The following is a 20,299-nucleotide window of genomic DNA, read 5'->3' as shown; positions in this document are numbered from 1 at the left end:
TGGGTAGTTGAATCAACCTCTTTGGGTCTCAGATTCTTTGTCTTTGAAAGGGGTGTAGATTGTCTCAGAGGACTCTTCTCTTAGTTCAATGATCCTGGATCCCAGAAGCCCAGGTAGAAGGCTACAATAGGCATTCTTGCAGTAGCCCTTGTGGGTTAGTCACCCTCTCCAGATATTTGACCTATTTGACTTCACACATGAGTTTAGGGGTATATGTATGTATGTTTTATCTCGTATGATATATAAGACGAGGCTTTTCCATCAGTTTTGTTCCTGTACCTTAAGGACCAGGGGACTTGCAGCTAAAACCTTCTGTGTATGTTGTCTTCTGCATTAGAATGTGAACTCCTCAAGAGTAGGGTCTGGCTGCTCTATTTATATCCTCAGCACTTGGCACAGGGCTTTGTCCACAGAAAGCCGTTAATAAATACTTCATTCATTCATGAGCTACTGTATGATATTTTGGGTGTTGTTTTTTCTTTTAGATTTGTAACAAGGAAATCCAGAAGATCACAAGAAATGCAGAGTGAATTGGTGCCAGTTAGCTTGTCAGAGGTAGAGAATATATCCTCCATTTCATCTGATAAAACTACTGGCTGTGCATCTGCAACAAAAGACTCTACAAGCTATTTTTCTGGAGATGAAGAGAGCAGCTTAGATAAAGATTATAAACTGTTTCCATCAAAAAAAGAGATGACTTCACTTACACTTCCTGAAGGTGATCGAACTGAAGCAAAAAAAGATCACTCACTGGATCATAGTGGAGTTGAAAATTCTTGTGATAAAATAGACACATATGAAGAAAAATCTCAGAGAATAACTCATTTTCCTGGTGGAGATTTTGCAGAGCAAGTATCAAAAACAAATGGAACAGAACAAACATTAACAGAAATATTGCAAGAATTAAGGTCATCTAAGCTTGCAGAAACATCCAATGAAAAGACTTATTCAGAAAGTCCATATGATACAGATTGCACCAAGAAACTCATTTCAAGAATACAAAATGTTTCAGCACAGGAAGATTTATTAGAAGAAATAGAATCGGAGCTCTTATCTGCAGAACTTTCAAATGAACATAGAGTACCCAATGGAATGAAAAAGGGTGAACGTGCTTTAGTTATGTTTGAAAAATGTGTACAAGATAAATATCTGCAGCAGGAGCATACTATAAAGAAGTAAGTGTTGGCTTACCCTAAAATCCATTTGGCCAATTATCAGAGAGAAAATTTTTAAATTTAAAATTGATACTTTAATATTGAAGATCTGGTGAGTAGTTACCATAGTGCTGACAAATGCATCAGCTATCTTGGATTTTTAAAAAATAACTTTATCAAAACTTTTCTTAGGAAAATATTTATTCATAGGAAAAAAATGATAAAATTTTCTTTCACTTTTATATTTTTGTAGAAAAGTGACTTGAGTGAAGTTGAACAATAAGAAAAGATACATTAAAAATACTATATATTTCCTTTTTCACTTTAAGAAAATTAATTGGAGTAAAGTACAGGACAGTGAGAGGAAACAGTATAAAAATAAATATAAAAGAATCCCCACAGGAAGGGGAGAGGAAGGGATACTAGGTAGGGAATCCATACGGTAATAATAGGGGAAGGAGAGAGATTATTAGGAGATTACCATAGACCAAGTTGAAATGTCCAACCAACTGATCTATTTCAGTCATTTCTTCCTTCGGTGAATCCTGTATATCCTCACAAGATTAACTTGCTTCCAGCATAAATTTTACTATATTATTCCCTTATAACTTTTTCTGAAACAAAAGCATTGTTTTTTTATAATATTTATACTTTTTTATAGTATTTAAAGATATCAATAGTAAATTTACAACATAAATTACATTTTTATGAAAAATAATTTTTAACACAACATTTTAGTGAGAAGTTTTATGCATTTTTGCAAATCACTTTACAGTCTGGCTTAATAGGAGATTGGAGTCTCAGAACTTTCTGCATTAATTTGTTGTGAATGTTTTGATTTGCTGTGTATAAAGAAAGTCTGAATTTATACAGATATATAGTTGGAAATTAGAGGAATATAATATAATAGGCAAATTATAAATATCTTAGTACTTTTTACCTCACAGACCCCTTGAAAAGAGACTCAGTGATCCCTAAAAGTCAATGGACCAAACTTTAAGAACTGCTGTTCTTTTGTAGAATAAAGTTATTTTTTTTTTTAAATTTTTTTTCCTGATCTATCCTCCCTTTTCTAGTCTTATTTCATACATACATACATACATACAATTTCATAGTACTTAAAATATTGTAGTTTAACTAGGCCTACCTCCCCCCTTCCCCTGCAAGTCATGGACCTGTGCTGATACTGCTTCCCATTTCTTCGGAATGCCCTACTTGTGTTCATCTACCTTATAATTCCTATCCATTTCCTATGACTGTTAAAATGTCACCTGCTCCATAAAGCTTTCCTCGATAAATCCTAGTAGGAAAAGATCCCTTCTGATTCCTCTGTGACTTTGGTCATGTTATGCTGCACTTGAAGCTTATAGAAAACTGTCTTATATTGTTTTTATTTATATTTATTATTCATACTTTATTTCTTTTACTGTGTTTTAAGTTCCTTTGAAGCTGGCCCCTTTTATATTTCACATAGCACAAGACTGCTCATGTATGTAACAGGTATTCACTAAATATTTAGACTAATGTTTTTATTTTGTAATAAGATTTGTTTGATATAAACAAGTTAGGAATAGTTTCTTCAATTTAAAAATAAAAATGAAATAGAAAAGAGAATTATCTTCCAAGAAAATTGATTTGCTTTTTTCAATCTTGTTTCATTTGTCTGGGCAGAATATTTTTAAATGTTTCTTCCAAGATAAATTGCTTATTTGACATTACCTTTATAACTGTTTAATTGTATTAGCTGTGATTTAGTTCAAAATTCTTGATTTTTTTACTTGTTTTAAAATTGAGAATTATTTTTGCTGTATATATGTTAAACTTAACATATATTTAACATAAACTTAACATAAATTAAACATAATTAAAATCTCTGATGTATTGTTTTTTTTTCTTTCACTGATCAAGTTAACATTAATTTTCTTAAATATCAGTGAAAAATCTTTGAGACATATATAAAATTTAGTTCTATTAACTATGAACAAGATTTAGAAATATCAGTCCCTTAAAAATTGTCTTAAATTTAGCTAGTATTATTTTGTATCATCGTTTTGAGGAATAAATCAGGTCATTCAGATAAATCTTGTAGATTTAGACACTTTTACAAAAATACTTGTTTCTCATCTCTGAAATATTCAATGCATTGTGTGTATAAACTGCTTGTGTTCTTAACTTATTCCTTGGTTCTGATCACATCATTGATATTTGACATTTGGCTTCTAAAAATCTTACAATTAGGAGCTTTCAGAATTTAGTTAAAATTCAATTTCAGAAATATGATAGATCCACTTTTCTATAATACAAGGTTCTGTTCTGGGCACTGGGCATATAAAACCAAAAGGATTCTGATCTCAAAAAGCTTGTTCTCTATAAAAACAAGCTTACATTGACTTTTGTTTTTCCTTTCTCAGGAAATGTTTGAATTTCACATTTCACCATTTTCATATTATAGTAATATAACTATAATGGACTATTATTTAACAATATATATTTTAAAGCACATACACAGAAAGAAATTGAAGAATGCAGTTAATTTTCCCAGTAATGTTAGGTGCTTAGTCAAGGAGATATGGTTGTGTTTGTATGGTTATAGTGTAATGGTATTATTAACTCACAGCTCTCTACTAAACAAGCCTGCCTGATTTGCCTTTTGTAAAATTCATTCTGCAAATACATGTTAAATTACAATGATGGCCATAGCACATTTTGCAAATGAAGTATGGGGGTATAGTTAATAGGATGATTGAAAGGCAGAAATTTTGCTTGTAGTCATGACAAAAATCTACACCCCCTTAAATGTGTATCTTGCAGCAATTTTTTTATCTTTTTGGTTTATATTTTGTCTATTCTGTCCTTTTTATGTTTAGGTTAATTAAAGAAAACAAGAAGCATCAGGAACTTATTTTAGAAATTTGTTCAGAAAAAGACAACCTAAGAGAAGAACTAAAAAAACGAACAGAAACAGAGAGACAACATATAAACATAATTAAACAGGTAAAGGGCAAATAAATAGTTTTAAAGCTATAGGTTATAGGCATACCTCAATTTATACAATATATATAGTAAGGAGATTTTTTTGGGTGTTGAATATACAGAGGGGAGTTGTAATATGAAGTGATGCTAAAAGTGAGTCTCATGCTCCCCCTCACCCATTTTTCTTTAAAATAAAACTAAAATGGTATTCAGATTTTTCCCATTTGCTCAAAAGATCTACCTGTACTCAGCTAGTTTTCATAGAAATGAGAGGACATAAAAGTTAATTTGATTATCAACTCCTGCTAACCAAACTGCTAATTGAGACTGGGTAATGATCCAAAAGCATTGTTTTAAACATCTATATTTTGGAATGAATTTTTATAATGATATCTAAATATATAGTGCATTAATTTACTTTCATGTTGGATTTTGTTTTTTTTAAGTAATACTTATAATAAAATGATAAAGCTCTACCTTATAATTGACTAATTGACCTTTTGAACTCTCTTCTGCCTTGGTTCAACTCTTCCCTGTGCTGCTTTTATTGTTGCTGCTGAATACTGGGCAAAGTTGTTCTTGCTGTGCTTGTTTCCTGTCCTTCTTGGGAGGAGGGCAGAAGTACATGAAATATTTAGAGCTTAAGTAAAAACTTTTTCTATTTTGTTTAACCTCCTAACTTGACATCTTAAAAAGAAATAAAAATAGCTTAGAAAATTACTAAGTTTTTGCTAGTTTGATATAGCTATTCTACTTTTGTTTAAGTGGAAGTTAGCTATAATTGTTATAAATTTTTATTTACTTGGATGCATGTTCTTTGTGCTTTAATTTTGCCCTTTGAGAAGTAGACTTTAAAGGACAGGCTGGATTCTTATTTCTGTTTTTAATTCATTGTTAACAATTAGAAATTTCACACTGGCCAGGTAGGAAAGAACCAGGACTAGATTCACTAGGCATTTGACTACTTCTTATAAAAGAAAACTGAAGTAATCTTATTTTTATCATTTGGAAAATTATGCTTGAACAAGAACTAGAAAGCTGTTTTAGCAACTTGTATTAGTCATTTTTTTTTAACATTTGTACATTTTTAAGCATTTATTTGCATAAGGTGATTGATATTTATATAGTACTTTGAGGTTTATAGAGTTCTTTATATACATTTTCATTTGAGCTTCATGATATCTCAGGAGATACAGTAGAAATACTATATCCATGTTTTACAGATGAAGAAACTGAGGCTCAGAAAAGTCAAGCTAATAACACTGCATTTCTTTAATTTAAATTTTTATATCCAGACTATTTAACGTAGTACTTCCTATACAACATTATTTCATATTCATTTGTTTAAATATTTATAATTTAAAAAAAACTATATAATAATATGGAAATATTTGCTTTACAGTTAGAAACAAGAATAGAAGAACTCAATAAAGACATTAATATTTTCAAAGAGAAACTTGTAACACAAGATGCTGCAGCCAAAAATGCAATTCAGCAATTACATAAAGAAATGGCTTTTCGAATGGAGCAGGTAATTTTATATTATTAATCTTACAAATCTGATATCTTATCCAACTTAGGAGTATGTTTCTTATTTTAAGTAAATTAACATCCTTAGAAAAAAAGGATATCAATAGTGCATAAGGAAAAACATTTAATAAAGAATTCATCGGAATATTTAAATAATATACTACTTATTCTTTTATTATTTTTTTGAGCCCAGCCTAGAGGGCTGAATACCATTCTAAAGAGAAGCTTAATCTGGTTTATTAATTTTAGAATTCTTTATATAGCTTTAAAAATTATAGTAAGTTATATGCTAATAGGACAATGTAAAAGTAAAAGAAGTGGAAGTGCTCTTTTAGTATATCCATTCCAGGAAAGAAGGAAAGAGCAGACCCCATCAGGAGCCCACTTAAAAGTGCTTATAATTTACTCTGATCTTAACTCTAACTTAAACTTCTACTCTCTGTTTTTATCTTGAATGGTCCTAGTGGTGTGTTGCTTTAATTATTTTTGTTATTCATATTGGACCAAAACCTTTTTGTGTGACTACTTATCCACTGGGTCTGAATGCATTAGATTCCCTTTCTATAATGTCAGTGCTTCAGAAATTTGAAGGCTATTTTTATCCTCCCTTTTCTTTTTTTCCCCATCCTTTTTCTTGTTATTGTTGAGTTGTTTCAATCTTTTCCAATCTTCTTGACCTCATTTTTGGGTTTCTTGGCAAAGAAAAAGTGATTTGTCATTTTTTTCTCCAGCTCACTTTACAGATAAGAAAATTGATGCAAACAGCATTAAGGAAGACTTTCCTTAGGGTCACACAGCTAGTGAATTTCTGAGGTCAGATTTTAATTCAGAAAGATAAATCTTCCTGACTCCTTGCCGGGCACTATCTACTATGTAATCTAGATGCTTCTCATGGAACATTGGTTTTAGACTCTTTACTATCCTACTGCTCGCTATTGTAGTAAATTGCACTTTCTTTTTTTAAGTGGAAAACTGTTTAGTCCAAGCTCTGGTGTTTTCTTAATAATTGACAGTAAGATGGCTAGCCTAAACATTCTGGAAACTGACTTAAAAAGAAAAAAAAAAAGTTTGGTTTTTTTTCCCTCTCTCCATTGTTCTGTCACACCTTCAATTCTCTGTTATATTTCTTAGAGATTACCATTCATGACATATACAAGCTTTCAGTCTTAAGATACAATTTGTCTGAGACTGGAGATTTAAACTCATTTTAAAAGCACTGGATGCATTCTTACCATCTCATTTGTCTTTGACAACAGTTTAATTTTCTTTAGTTATTTGCCTAGTTATATTAAAGATGAAAGCAAAATAGGGGTTAATATTTCTTTCCCCTTTTACCATTTATCTCTGTCCCAAGTAGCAGGTCTCTATATTTCTTTTCTTTTCTTTTTTTTTTTTTTTCCTTCTCTTCTACTTTAATTTTAAAAAGACTTAACCAGGTCCTTTGCATTTTTTGTTAGCTTTAGCTTATTCAGGATGTTAAACTTTCTGCAGCTTTTTAAAGGATCCTTATTATCTACTTGTTTTTGTTACACATTTCTTAACACTGCTTCTTGTGCTTCATAAAATGTTATTTGTCTGTTGACAGGTGACAGAACCATTCAAATCATAAAGTGTGATCTGAAAGTCCAAAATCTGTTCTTTTGAGATCATTTCATTAGTTAGCTCTTTACTTGCCATGTATTCTTTTCTTTACCAAAGGCCCAATCCTTGATTGAAAAGTAGGAGCAGAAAGTACCTGTATTCTACAAAGACTCATATCCCTAGAGGTTCATTTAATTTCTTGCTTTGATTAGTACATCAAACAACAGAAGCTGTTTTGTTGGTTGTATTTGATCAACATTAGAAAGCTTTATATCACTATCAATTGGAAATTTTAGGAAAATAACACATTTATATTTAGCTATAATAGTTTATATGTAATCCAATCAGTAAACACTTATTAAGCTCTTACAGTATGCCATGTGCTATGCTAGGCAATGAGAATACAAATAAAAAGGAAAGACAATCCCTTATTCCAGGAATCCTACTATCTAATGAGGAAACACATTACACAAAAGTAAGCTGAACAGGGAAGAAGTACAGGGGTTTGATGTTCCAAAGAATCCAGACAGAGCAGAGCTACTGAACTGGAAAGTTCTGATCTGAGCCCTCTATAAAGAAAGACTTTGGGAGGAATTTTATTGCTCCATTCTTTAGCCCTCCAGTCAGGGGAAAGGCAATTGAGGGAGTTTAAAACACCGAGTCTGCTTGAAAACTATCATTATATCATGTTATACTATCATTAATTCAACAAGTACTTATAAGTGTGTATTATACTAAACATTGAGGCTAAAAAGAAGTGTAACAGTACCTGTTCTCAAGCCTTTTAAAAATTATTCCTAAAAAGTTACCTAAAAATTAAGTTTTTGTGTATTACAACAGAACTTCATTTGTACGGATGATAATGACTTTATCACTTTTGAAAATTGGTATTTTTTATTTTTGGCATATACCCTTGATAACTAAATACTTTTTGGTGATAGTGTAAAACAAGTTGCAACCAAAAGAGTAATTTTGTTGTGTTTATCTCAAATTCCATCTGTCCAAAATAGAACATATATCTCCTAGCAGAGCTGCCCATCTATCTAACTTTACTATGTCAGTGTAGCACCATCATTGCTGCAGTGTCAGGTTCCTAAATCTGAGTAATGTCATTCTCAATTCCTTACTCTTCCTTCCTAACCATTTTTCCAATTAGTTGTCAAATATCTACCTCTCACATTCAACCTCCTCTTCACAAAATTACCACTTTTTTTTTTTTCTTCAGGTTTCTACTTCTCACATGGTTCTCTGCAACAGCCTTATGTTTATTTCCCCCTTATTGCATTCTTTCCTCTTTCTTAAAGGAAGGGATCTTCCTTAAAGTCTGACCATGTCAGCTACTATTGGTTCTTTATTACAACAAATGTGAACTACTCTTTTAAAGTCCTTTACAGCTTGGCCTGAAATTATCACTGGACCTTATTACCCATCTCCTATTTTGCAATCTTATTCTTATCTCCTTTTTTCATGTTTTTTCCCTGATCATACTCCAGAGTTAGAATGCCTTCCTTCCACTGCTGTTACTTAAAAGAATCTTTCTCTTTCAGGATAAAACTCAAGAAGTCTTAATGTTATAAACATATATTTGAGACATACATATGTTTCGTTTACTAGTCACACTAAATTTTAAGTCATCACTTCATTGTTTAAAGTATCCACTTTATAAAACAAAAGACAACAAAAATTTTAAAATTTAAGCAAGATTGACAACAAAATAAGTGTATAAAATACAAGTCCTAATATTCTCTATTGATTTCTATTGTAAAATAAAAGCTTATTCCTGCAGGAAAAGACTTCTCAAATTCCTTTTGAGTTTTAGTGAAAAATTAAGATAATAAAAGAAGATCCAACTCACTTCCAGTTGATCAATGATGGACAGAAATAACTATACCCAGAGAAGGAACACTGGGAAGCGAATGTAAATTGTTAGCACTACTGTCTATCTACCCAGGTTACTTATACCTTCGGAAGCTAATAATTAATGTGCAACAAGAAAATGGTATTTATACACATATATTGTATCTAGGTTATATTGTAACACATGTAAAATGTATGGGATTACCTGCCATCGGGGGGAGGGAGTGGAGGGAGGGAGGGGATAATTTGGAAAAATGAATAAAAAAATAAAAAAATTTTAAAAAATGAAAAATTAAGATAATAGCCAGGCGTCCAAAGTGTTCTGAGGTTAAAATAAATCAAGTATTTTCAGAATTTTGTAAAATTTTCTTAGTTGCATAGTTTCCAATCTATAATTGGTTAAATTTCAGCTCACATTTAGAACAAGGAGGGAGAGACCTTAGAAATCTAGCTTGCCTCATATTATGTACTTAGGAACATAGTGGATGGAATATTAGATTTGGAATCAGGAAGATCTAAGTTCAAATCCTACTAGCTATGTAACTAGATAATTCACTTAAAAACCACCGACTTCCTCAGTTTATCATCTGTGAAATGGAGATAATCTTAGCACTTAACCTCAAAAGGTTGCTTTGAGTACATATATATAAGTGTATATACATATACATGTAATTCTCACATATTTGTTATATAATGCTTTTTTCAGACCTTAAAGTGATATACAAAGTGTTAAGTATTATATTAATAATAATAGTTATTATGATGAGTTGTGCTATCAGTATTGTTTTATTTCATATGTGATAGGAAAGTATAGTGCCTTAGTTTCAAGATCACATAGGTTATACTACTTATATTACAAAACCAGAATTTCAGCTCATGTCAGATTTACTTTTTTGTGGCTTCATTCTCCTGATTCTCTGATTGCATGTTTATTATTTGTAGGATTAGATGTCCTTTGCCTCCTTTTGTCAGGATATAGTAGGGCTATTGAGATCACAGCCTAAAAATCCCTTAAATTTGCATTAGCCTTTATACTAGACAAAATAAGTATCTTTATCTTAACTCCCATGTTAGAAATTCTGTAAGAATGGCTTTGTTTTAAAAGACTATAAAAATTCCAGCCCTGTTGTCTAAAACTTGTAAATGTGGAGTGTACCTAATGAACTTAGAATCAAAGTTGGAGATCTTAGAAATGACCTAATTCATTCCTCTCAGTTTACAAATGAGAAAACAGTGACCCTTAATGGAAAAATAACTTATTTGATATTAATGGGCGTTTTTCACACGTGCTATCAAATTTATATTAAAAGATATGAAAATTGTGTTTAATGTAAAAAAAAATGTTTAATGTAAAACTACTTTTTTTTTTCAAAATAATATTAAAATAAAGGCAAACAAGAAATGTGAAGAGGCCCGCCAAGAAAAAGAAACAATGGTGATGAAGTACGTCAGAGGTGAAAAGGAATCTTTAGATCTTAGAAAAGAAAAGGAGGGACTTGAAAGAAAACTCAGAGATGCAAATAAAGAAATTGAGAAACATGTTAACAAAGTTAAACAGCTTTCTCAAGAAAAAGGAAGACTACATCAGCTCTATGAAACAAAGGTAGAACATTTTTGTACATTAGATAAGAACTTTACTATTTTCTGCACTTTCATAATTGTAATCAAAACTTAACAATTCAAAAAGTCTTCTGTATAAACCTATTTTCTCAAATTTGCATCTTTCCTAAGCTAGCAATCTTATTTTGTACAAAGTAATTTTGATGTGATATTATGAAATACTGATAAATTTTATCTAGAGAGTAATTATTTCTTTCTTAAGAGGCTTTTTTCACTAATACATACTAATGTTGTAAATTTTTATTTGTATTCCAAGGTAAAGGTAATTTGATCATTTATAAGATATAGATAATATCATTCATATGTGACTTATTTTAAGAATTTGAAATATAATTAGACTGCAATCTCATTTATGAATATTTTAGCCATATTTAGCAATTTGTTAATCCTTGGATGCCTTAGAAAAGGAAAATATTGATGTGCCAAAATATGACCATATTTGTTTATTTTGTTTATATATTTACTTTAGCTAGATAAGTTTTAGTTAAGAAATCTTAACCACTTATTCCCAGGAACTTCTAAAAAATTCATTTCATATTATCATTTTAACTTTTTCTCATTGAAAAGAAGTAGGAAGATGTGCATACTTTCAACACAAATAGTAGATTAAATTTTAATGTCAGGAGTAATTCTAGTTTTCAGATTTGGAAATTTTGCTGCCCTCTTGTGGGTTGATCTTAAAAGTTGTTTGTGTGTTGTTGGGTTTTTTTCCCCCCATACTTAAAGAAACCTAAGATTGCATTCTCAGCACTGTTGCAAGTAGTTTTTAACTTGGCTATCCTGCTCATTAGAAAACAAATTTGTGGGGCAGTCGTTGGCGCAGTGGATAGAGTACCAGTTATGACATCAGATGGACCTGAGTTCCAATCTGGTCTCAGACATTTAACACACTTCCTAGCAAGTCACTTAACCCTAATTACCTCAGCAAAAGCAACAACAACACAAAAACAAACAAAGAAAGAAAACTTGTTCATAGAAAGTAGCCCATATTTAAAGTGCTTTTCAGCTTCTTAAAACTAGGAATACATAGCAGTCTAGTGATAGTTTCCTAAAACTTAGGGGCATCTTTTTTATGGGATGTCAAAGTGGAAGTTGAATTTTATTATAATATATAAGGAAAATCTGGACTCTGAAATTTTTAGGAGATTATCAGAAGCTCTATTAGGCAACAAAAATTATTAAGCCATATGAAAAGGCTAAAGGAATTTATGATAGAATCCCAAGAATTTCTTAACTAAGAGTTATCACCACCCCACTTGTTTCAAAACAGTTTGTTTTAATTTTTTATTATAAACTCTTATAAACAGTGAGCTTAAATGATATCGCTCTTTCTTCTTGACCACTAAATTCATTAAAGCTCATTGAAAAATTTTTACTTTTGCCTTGTTATTTGCTGACAAATTAAAGCAAAGATTCTTGATTTGAGGTCCAGGAAATAAAAAAATAATAATCTAGGACTATATCATAATACAGTTGGTCATATTGTTTTATGCTTTTAAAAACATTTTGGGAAGGGTTCCATAGGCTTTTCTAGGCTGCTTAAGGGGGATCCATGACACGAATTCTGATAACTAATTCAGAGAAGTTAATCTAGTAGCATTCCTATGGTTGATCTTTATTATGTAGGAAATAGAAAAGTAAAAATGTCAACTAATAAAGATTATATTTTAGGAAAGTGATGCCACTAGAATGAGCAGAGAAATTGAGAAACTGAAAGAAGATATCAACTCACATGTCATCAAAGTAAAATGGGCACAAAACAAATTAAAAACAGAAATGGATTTGCACAAGGTTAGTAGTATGATAATGAAGTGGAATGATAGTTTTAATATATTTTGCTCTCAAATACAGTGATGGGTAATGATACTGGAAATTTGATATAATAGCATATTGGACCTACTATATAGCTACATCTGTATATATTGAAGATATTTAGAGATTTTTTTCATGTGAAATTATCCAGATATTACTGTCATTCAGAATTATCTCCAATAAAATATTAATCTTAAACTTTAAATATCTTCTCTACCCTTTAACATCAGAGACAAATGTTTACAAAAATAACATGATTTTAATAAATCTTCAGATTTGTTATAAAATCATCAAAGACACTAAGATTCTAATTTGCAATCAGGTGGCAAAATCTGATAAACATCAGTAATATTGGTCAAGGAAGAAGGGAGTACTGTTTAAAGCAACTGGATTAATAGGTTCAATTTCTTTTTAAAATTTTTCTATGCAAAATTTCAAATGAATATTTTGATTAAAAAGTGATTTTCAATGTTATTTTGAAGTAAAAATTTTGTTTCATTTATGAACTTTACTATTTTATTTTAGATTTCACTTAGCCATCACATTTCAGAAGGTCAGAATTAAGGACATAGATAGCTCTTAAATGAATGGTATAATTTACAAAATAGCTATTCAATTTATATTCATTCTAGTTTTAATTGAGAGCTTGGTGAAATTAAATATTAGATTAATGTGATATTGGAACTGGATGGGGTTTAAAGATTATATGATCTATCTCCAAGACAAGAAAATAGATCCCCAAACAAGTTGACTTTCCCAGATCACAGCTAATAGAACCTGGTATGTTTCCAGTATTATTTTTGCTTGTTTTGTCTTTTTCCATTTCAGGAAACCAAAGATAAACTCAAAGAAACAGTAATTAAATTTACTCAAGCCAAAGAAGAGGCAGATCAAATACGGAAAAATTGTCAAGAAATGATAAAAGCATATCAAGTAAGCTTTACTTTTTAACTAACCAACTAAAGAAAATTAACAATATTCTTTAAGATTTCTCTGCTTATATTTTTCATAGTGAATCTATTTCTGCAGCCACTTTCCAATAAAATAGATTATTCTTAATGTTAATGTACCTAGGATGGGAGGAAAACTTGAAACTAGCTATGAGCACTAGATATTAGAGGAAAAATTTGGAATGGAGGATGTGCACAGAATTCTGTAAAACAATTTTTTTTAATAAATCTAAAAATTTCATATACATGTTTTAATGCTGATCTGAAATATTTCCACATATATATGATAGAGTGAAAAGAGCATTAGACTTGGAAGCAGAAATTCAATCCTACTTCTAATCTCTTAGCTGTGTGATCCTGGGCATGTCATCTAACCTCCTTCAGACTTAGGAAACTTATTAGTAAAATGGAGATAACATACTTCACAGGATTGTTACAGAGATTCATTGAGATGTCTAGAAAGTGTGTGTAAACCTTAAATTTTGTAAATAATTCCACTTATTGTTATTTGTCAAATAGGCATTGTTAGTTAAATTTTACAGTATACTCATAGCTGTATTAAGGTAAAGCAGTGGTTAAAGAATTTCACAAATAACAAAATATAATGGGCAAAGCTTTTTATATTTTTGGAAGTCTGAAACTTAAAAATTAAATTTGTTGGTTTTTCATTTCATTCTCTTTCATCAGGAGTCAGAAGAAATTAAATCATATGAGCTAGATGCAAAGCTCAAAGTCACAAAAGGAGAACTAGAGAAGCAAATGCAGGAAAAATCTGATCAGCTAGAGGTGAATACTTATGTTCTGTACATACCTTCTACCATATAACAAATGCAGAAAGTCAGGACTGCTTCCTTTGCAAAAATGGTCTCTGCCCACTGCAAAGAACAGGCAAAGTGTTTGGGCCCAGTTAGTTGATTCATGATGGATAACATTATATTGTGATCTCCTTTTTAAAATTTACAAGATGCATCATGCCAAAATAAAAGAACTAGAAGATTTGAAGAGGACATTTAAAGAGGGTATGGATGAGCTACGAACACTAAGAACAAAGGTAATTACATTTAGTTGTCATTGACCAAAGAAAGAATAAAGAAACATTTTAAATTTTGATTATGAATCTTGTTTATTTGATTATTGAAGGAGTAAGTTGGAAGAGGGCAGGAATTTGGGAGACATAATTATATGGCAGTCTTGAATAACGAAATAGAGTCTGGTTTTGTGTTCTTTTAATGTGTTTGCCATTAATGTGATTTAGAATATTATATCAATTTCAAAACTCTTTTAAGACAATATACAGTGTTAATGATTTGGTTTTAAGCATTTGCCCTAGGAACAACCATGACAGCCAGTCAACTTGTAAGGTAATTGAAACCTTAATAGTTGTAAAGGGAAAATTATCATTTAAGACTGCAAAACCCTCCTTTGTAATTCCCCTGGATATAATGCCTCTTTAATATCTAACAAACTAGTAAATCCAACATATATGATCTATATGCCTCATTTTAAAAAATAATTTCACTTCCCCTAATGTCCATCCTAGATATTTATAAAATATTTTGTTAATACTATCATGTTTTTCAAAATAAACCTATCCTTTCAAAATATTTTCTCTTGTATCTATATAATACTTTGTAACTTCAAAGTATTTACATATATATTATTTCATTTTGAGTCTTTCCAATTCTTTGAGTAGGATAAGTATTTTGCTTATTTTAGAGATGAGAAAACAATTTAGGGATTAAGTGATTTGCCTAAAAAAAATTCAGATAATACTTAGTAAAAGAAAATGGAATTAAAATCCTGATTTCTTTTTTCCTTATTTTCCTTTTCACAACTCTGCCACACTTGCTAAAGAGTATTTATAGAATATTAATATATAGTCACCATAGTTAACATTTTATAAGAAACAAGGGAATATCATGTAGCTTGCTTATTCGGCAGGTAAGATGTCTAGAAGATGAACGGTTAAGAACAGAAGATGAATTATCCAAATATAAAGAGATTATTAATCGTCAAAAAGCTGAAATTCAAAACTTATTGGATAGAGTTAAAATTGTGGAGCAGTTACAAGACCAGCTTCAAAGGTATTAAATAAAAATATTCATTTGTTTTGTCATTAGATTTTTTTCTATTTGTAGAATATATTTTTAAATTATTGTATAGAAATGAATTTTGAAATGAGAATTTTCAGAAACGGCAAATGTCAACTAATTAAAACGAGTATCCCTATAAATTTTAATTTGTAACATTTTTAGGTTCATTAGTGTTTTTCCATCTCTGTCCCTTTGTTATTCGTATTAACTTTTTTCTTGCTGTGAGGCACCACTTGTCAAAATGATTTCTCAAATTCCTATCTTCATTTGAACTCTTTTAGGGGAATGTTTTAGAAATTCCTTGAGTAGTTTTTAATGTAATAATAATAATAAACTTGGATTTACGTAACACTTTAAAATTTATATGGTTTTTGTCACTTGGTTATCACAGCAACTCCAGGAGGTAGGCATTATTGCCATTTTCCAGATGAGGGGCAGATAGATTAAATAACTTGCTCAGAGACATACAGTTATTAAGTGCTTAAACCATATTTGAATTCAGGCCTTCCTGACTTGAGATTCTCCATTAGAGCTAAGATGAAAATTCTATTCTTGGAAGTGACTTGAAGTAGCGTAGCTATTTTTATGATAATTTGATTTTATATTATCTTTTTCTATTCCTTGTCTTTTAAACACTGATAAAAATATATAATTTTTTCCTTAAGAATAGCTGAAACATTGGTTGGTTTAGTACTTGGCCTTGAGAGAGCTCCATATTGGATAAAAATTTTAAGACCAATCAGTGTCTTTTAGCAGTCTTTGTATATTTTTTTCATTAATGGCACTTTTTTTTTAGTGGTAAACAAGAAATTGAAAACTTGTCTGAAGAAGTGGGAAGTCTGAACTCTTTGATTAATGACCTACAAGAAGACATTGAAGGCAGTAGAAAAAGAGAGTCTGAGCTATTGTTATTTACAGAAAAATTAACTAGTAAGAATGCCCAACTTCAATCTGAATCTAATTCTTTACAGTCACAATTTGATAAACTCTCCTGTAGTGAAAGTCAATTACAGAGTCATTATGAACACATGAAACAGACTAATACTGATTTGGTAAGTATAAAGTTAATTTTTTAACCAAGATAATGGATAACACAAAAGAGATTGATAAGTCAGCATAATGTTCTAAGATCCAGTGAGATCATATACTACCATTCATTTTGAGCTCTTTTGTGATTTTTTTTTTTTTTTTTGTTATTATTGAAACTTGATTCAATCCTTTTGATTTCTTTCAAAACCACACTGGGGGAGGGAGGAAAGTACCTTTTTTTTTTTTTTTTTTTTTTTTTTTTTTTAAAATATAGAAAAGAAAATGAAGATTTTTTTAGTCCTGTGTGTTGTAGTTACATTATTTCTAAAAACCTGATATTTTACAGCACTTGAGAATGTTTTGTGAATTATTTCTTTAAAAAACATAGACATCTTTTGTCACCATTTTTTGCATATTGTTATATTAGACATGATCAAAAATGAAACATGGTAGGAAAAACAGCTTCAATTCTCAAGAAGTTTGCAGTTTTTAACAGTAAAAAAAAATCATTAGATTTTATTATTGTTAATAATAATAGAGGTATATAGGATAACTAAAGTTATTTTAACTTTGCTTTCAATTCAGGAAAGTAGATTATTAAAAGAAGAAGAACTTCGAAAGAATGAAAGCCAAGCTTTGCAAGCTGAACTGACTTCTAGAGAAATAGAATTAAAAACTTTAAATACTCAAGTAGAAGAATTAAAAGATGAACTAGTTACCCAAAGACGTAAACATGCTTCAAATCTCAAAGATCTCACCAAGCAACTTCAGCAAGGTTAAGCTTCTTCCATGTGGATTTCTTTGTGTGTATTTTTTTTATTTATGAAGATTTTATGAAAATCAACTTTTTTATAGTAGGGTTTAAAAGATTCTATTATATAACCGTTTTGGTGGTAGTAAGGGCTAGATCTTTGTTTTCATTAATTTAGGGAGTGGCTTGTGAGGAACCACTATTATGAGTTTAATAGCATCCTCTTTTGCTAGTTGGAATCTTAGAATGTTGCATGGGTTATTGATAAGTAACATTCTCTGAGTATCAATCAGTATGTGTCAAAGATGTACCTGAACCAGGCTTTCTTGGCACCAGGTTCATCTCTATGTACTCTTCCATGCTGCTTCTCTACAAAATTATTTTCTTATAATTTGGTACTTTCTTTTTAATGCAAATTTCGTTGAATCAAATTGATTTACTAATCTCTTCTTCCAGTTCCAATATTATCCTGTATGGGTAGCATTTATTAGTAGAAGCCGACATTTTAAAGCTGTGAAGAAACTACTTCACTGTCTAGTATAACTTCATTTTATATATAAGGAGCTGTTTGAAATCACATAACTAATTAAGAGAGTCAGAATTTAAAATTTTGTCTCCCAGTTCTAAGACTTAACTCTTTTCTATATACTATACTGTCTTTTTTGTTTTGAATATTTTTTAGTACTTTGAGGACCTGCAGCTTGGGGGTTCTTTCCCTACCAGTGGGCGAGAGGAGTTAGGGGCAGACATCATAATTATTCTGTAACCAAGAATAAAATACTAAAATGCTATGGCCAAAAAAATTTTCTATATCATCTTATGGCCAGCCTTCAAGTGATGGATTTCTTTGAATTTAGCTAGACTGATTGCTCCCCAAGTAAAAGATATATTTTACATATATCTTTTATATATATATTTGATACTGTCTTAAAATGAGATGAAATTGGGTAACCAGTTAGAAATGCTAGCTAAAAAATATTTTAAGAATCTACCAGTAAATTGCTTAATTTTAGTTTTATATGACTGCATTCTTCAGGTCTATGCCAGTACATACTCTGAACAATTACACCAGGTTGAAAAGGCTTTCGTCGCAATCTTGGCAACAAATTGTCTTTATGCCTGAGGACCCATGAAATATGGAAAGGTTCATCAACATATATCATGGATTCTGTGGCCATAGGAATGTTTGAAACAGAAAAATATATAAAAGGGCTCTTAACCCTGTGTTGCTTCTTCTATTATTTCTGTGGCACAGTGGTGGAAAAATTGGCAGAAGGTGCTAATTTTTAGTGTTTAGGTTCTTACAAACATTAAATGTTATCTTAAATGTAGGTTGCTTGTCGAAATAAGGAGTTTATTACACCTGGAGGAACTGAATTCTATCAACATATAAATGAAACTAAAAGACATATAGTTCAGAAGGATGTCTTAGTCCATCCTTTACCCAAGCACAATAAGAAACTTAATTTCATAGGACATTTGATCTTGTTTTGTATTGCTCAAGAAGAAACTGGTAAACCCTTTCTATAGATAATTTTGGCTTATGTCAGCATCTGTTGCAAATGATCAATAAGCAGAATTCCTTTGAAGAATTTGATAGTTTTTGCCAATTGAAATCAATATGTGTCTTGGTATGTGGTATTTACTGTATCTATAATTTATTTTTAGATTCTAAGAATGGGCTCAAAAAAATTAAAAATTAAATCAGAAATACAGGTTGATACATGTTAAAACTTTGCTCTTTGTTTTAACATTAGTTCCCTCATCTCCCTTTGAACTCATTTGCAAAGAAACAGGCCACAGGGCCGTGGGAATGTTTCTCAAGAGTCTACCCAGGGCTAAAAAAAACAAGTTTTTGTCCCTATCAGAAAAATTCCAAAGATAACTATGGGGATATATCAGTCACTTTTCCTTTTCTCTTTCCTCCTCTCTTTTAATCCCTTAACTATTCACAGTGCTTTCAGTGCTCAAAGATCCCAACGTGTAACTGGGTGTTCAGGTAACATAATATTTTGCCTTTCCCACCAATCACTTCTCTAAACTCTTATAAAGTAAAGAAAACTGATAAAACATTATATGATGGCAGTTTTCATATACAGAAAGTTGGGAAATTATCTAAGTTATTCATTCTAGTCATCTTCTTAATGACTCTTAACTGATAAGAAAGTTACACTGAGGAAGCCTAGAGCCCAAAAGTTCATAGGCAATGAACAAAGATCGGTTCCTGACAGAGAGGTGTGGTAGACAAGGAAACTATCATTTTAACACATAAGCACATTTTCAAAACATAATGAGGATAATCTAAGATTATGAACAGTATCAGAAACACTGGTGAAATGCTGAAAAGCAAAGGTGGGGGGGAAATGAGCTCTGTAGAGGACTTGATATAGTACTCAATTTAGTAATATTATCCAGACAACATTTATAGATAAAATTGAAAGGACAGCAAAAACCTCTTAAAGCTGAGCACACGCACCACCATTTCTACAGTTGTAGTCTTGATTGACAGTAGAATCACCAAACTTGAATTCCAGATATCCCAATTCCCACATGTCATATAAGGAAAGGAAAATGGCACATACAGATTGAGAAGAGCACTGAGTTTAACAATTATGAAAAGAGGGAATGCATTCTGGTGGTGATGTAGGATTTCTTTGAAGGTTTTTCAGGAGAGGAAAAAAAGAATAGACAAGGTGAATTACACTAGCAGAAAAAGCTGACTGAGAAGACAGTCTGATAAACTATTGACCTTTGGTCTTTCTTCCTCCTCTATAAAAATTTTTGTGAAGATGGTTTGCTGATTACAAAACAATTTTGACCCAATATATGCAAATTGAGACTCAAAAGCTTTCATCTAGTAAGATATTTTGCATGTGTATGTAGAAATCACACAAAATTTCCTTGATAAGTATAATCAGGCACAATTAATTTTACTCATTGATCTTATCT

General features: G+C 30.8%; 1 protein-coding gene across 1 annotated transcript in view; it reads left to right on the top strand.

Moving 5' to 3' along the window:
* CCDC186 (coiled-coil domain containing 186) overlaps nucleotides 1-20,299 on the top strand; it is a 49,345-nt gene that overhangs the window by 17,309 nt on the left and 11,737 nt on the right. Inside the window, exons 2-12 of the mRNA XM_074295661.1 lie at nucleotides 486-1,175; nucleotides 4,022-4,148; nucleotides 5,530-5,658; nucleotides 10,486-10,698; nucleotides 12,387-12,506; nucleotides 13,356-13,460; nucleotides 14,165-14,263; nucleotides 14,442-14,528; nucleotides 15,419-15,561; nucleotides 16,367-16,622; nucleotides 17,185-17,374. Coding sequence (XP_074151762.1) covers nucleotides 520-1,175; nucleotides 4,022-4,148; nucleotides 5,530-5,658; nucleotides 10,486-10,698; nucleotides 12,387-12,506; nucleotides 13,356-13,460; nucleotides 14,165-14,263; nucleotides 14,442-14,528; nucleotides 15,419-15,561; nucleotides 16,367-16,622; nucleotides 17,185-17,374 — 2,125 coding nt within the window. The 5' untranslated portion in view covers nucleotides 486-519. The remainder of the gene's footprint in view (nucleotides 1-485; nucleotides 1,176-4,021; nucleotides 4,149-5,529; nucleotides 5,659-10,485; nucleotides 10,699-12,386; nucleotides 12,507-13,355; nucleotides 13,461-14,164; nucleotides 14,264-14,441; nucleotides 14,529-15,418; nucleotides 15,562-16,366; nucleotides 16,623-17,184; nucleotides 17,375-20,299) is intronic.

The sequence above is a fragment of the Sminthopsis crassicaudata genome, chromosome 2 (genome assembly GCF_048593235.1).
Source record: "Sminthopsis crassicaudata isolate SCR6 chromosome 2, ASM4859323v1, whole genome shotgun sequence".
Lineage (NCBI taxonomy): Eukaryota > Metazoa > Chordata > Mammalia > Dasyuromorphia > Dasyuridae > Sminthopsis > Sminthopsis crassicaudata.
Note: the sequence above shows the minus strand (reverse complement) of the source record. Positions and strands in the feature narration are given on the sequence as shown.